Source organism: Camelina sativa, unplaced genomic scaffold (genome assembly GCF_000633955.1).
Source record: "Camelina sativa cultivar DH55 unplaced genomic scaffold, Cs unpScaffold09299, whole genome shotgun sequence".
Classification (NCBI taxonomy): Eukaryota; Viridiplantae; Streptophyta; class Magnoliopsida; order Brassicales; family Brassicaceae; genus Camelina; species Camelina sativa.
Window position 1 is genome coordinate 1 of NW_010930358.1, and position 411 is coordinate 411.

Consider the following 411-nt stretch of genomic DNA (forward strand, 5'->3'; position numbering starts at 1 on the left):
AAAAACACAGAGATGAAGCAGAGAGAATCATTGGCGTTGTTATCATTCGGTTGTGTCGAGGACACATCGAAGGCAAGTACCTTCGTGCAACAGATCAAAAGCCTTGTTGATCTCTCCCAAGCTCAGGTTGTGTGTTATGTACTCATCCACTTTAATCTCCTGCATCATTTGAACGGTCAAGTGTTAGAAAGAGAAGAAGATATCAAGAATTGTGTGCCTTAAAGTGTAAAGTTTTTTACTTACCTTTCTCATATACTTTTCTACGAGCCAAGGCACTTGGGTTCGACTCTTGAAACCACCAAAAGCTGTTCCTTTCCACACACGACCTGTCACGAGTTGGAATGGTCGAGTTGATATCTCTTGTCCTGATGCTGCTACACCCACTATCACCGAAGTTCCCCATCCCTGCAA

General features: G+C 43.3%; 1 protein-coding gene across 1 annotated transcript; it reads right to left on the reverse strand.

Moving 5' to 3' along the window:
- Nucleotides 1–6: 6 nt before the first annotated feature.
- Nucleotides 7–405, reverse strand: LOC109131951 (alcohol dehydrogenase class-3-like; the record flags this gene model as incomplete). Its single annotated transcript, XM_019243115.1, has 2 exons — nt 7–159; nt 244–405. Coding segments are annotated over 2 exons (279 nt in total), but the record flags the coding sequence as incomplete, so codon positions are not given.
- Nucleotides 406–411: the final 6 nt, after the last annotated feature.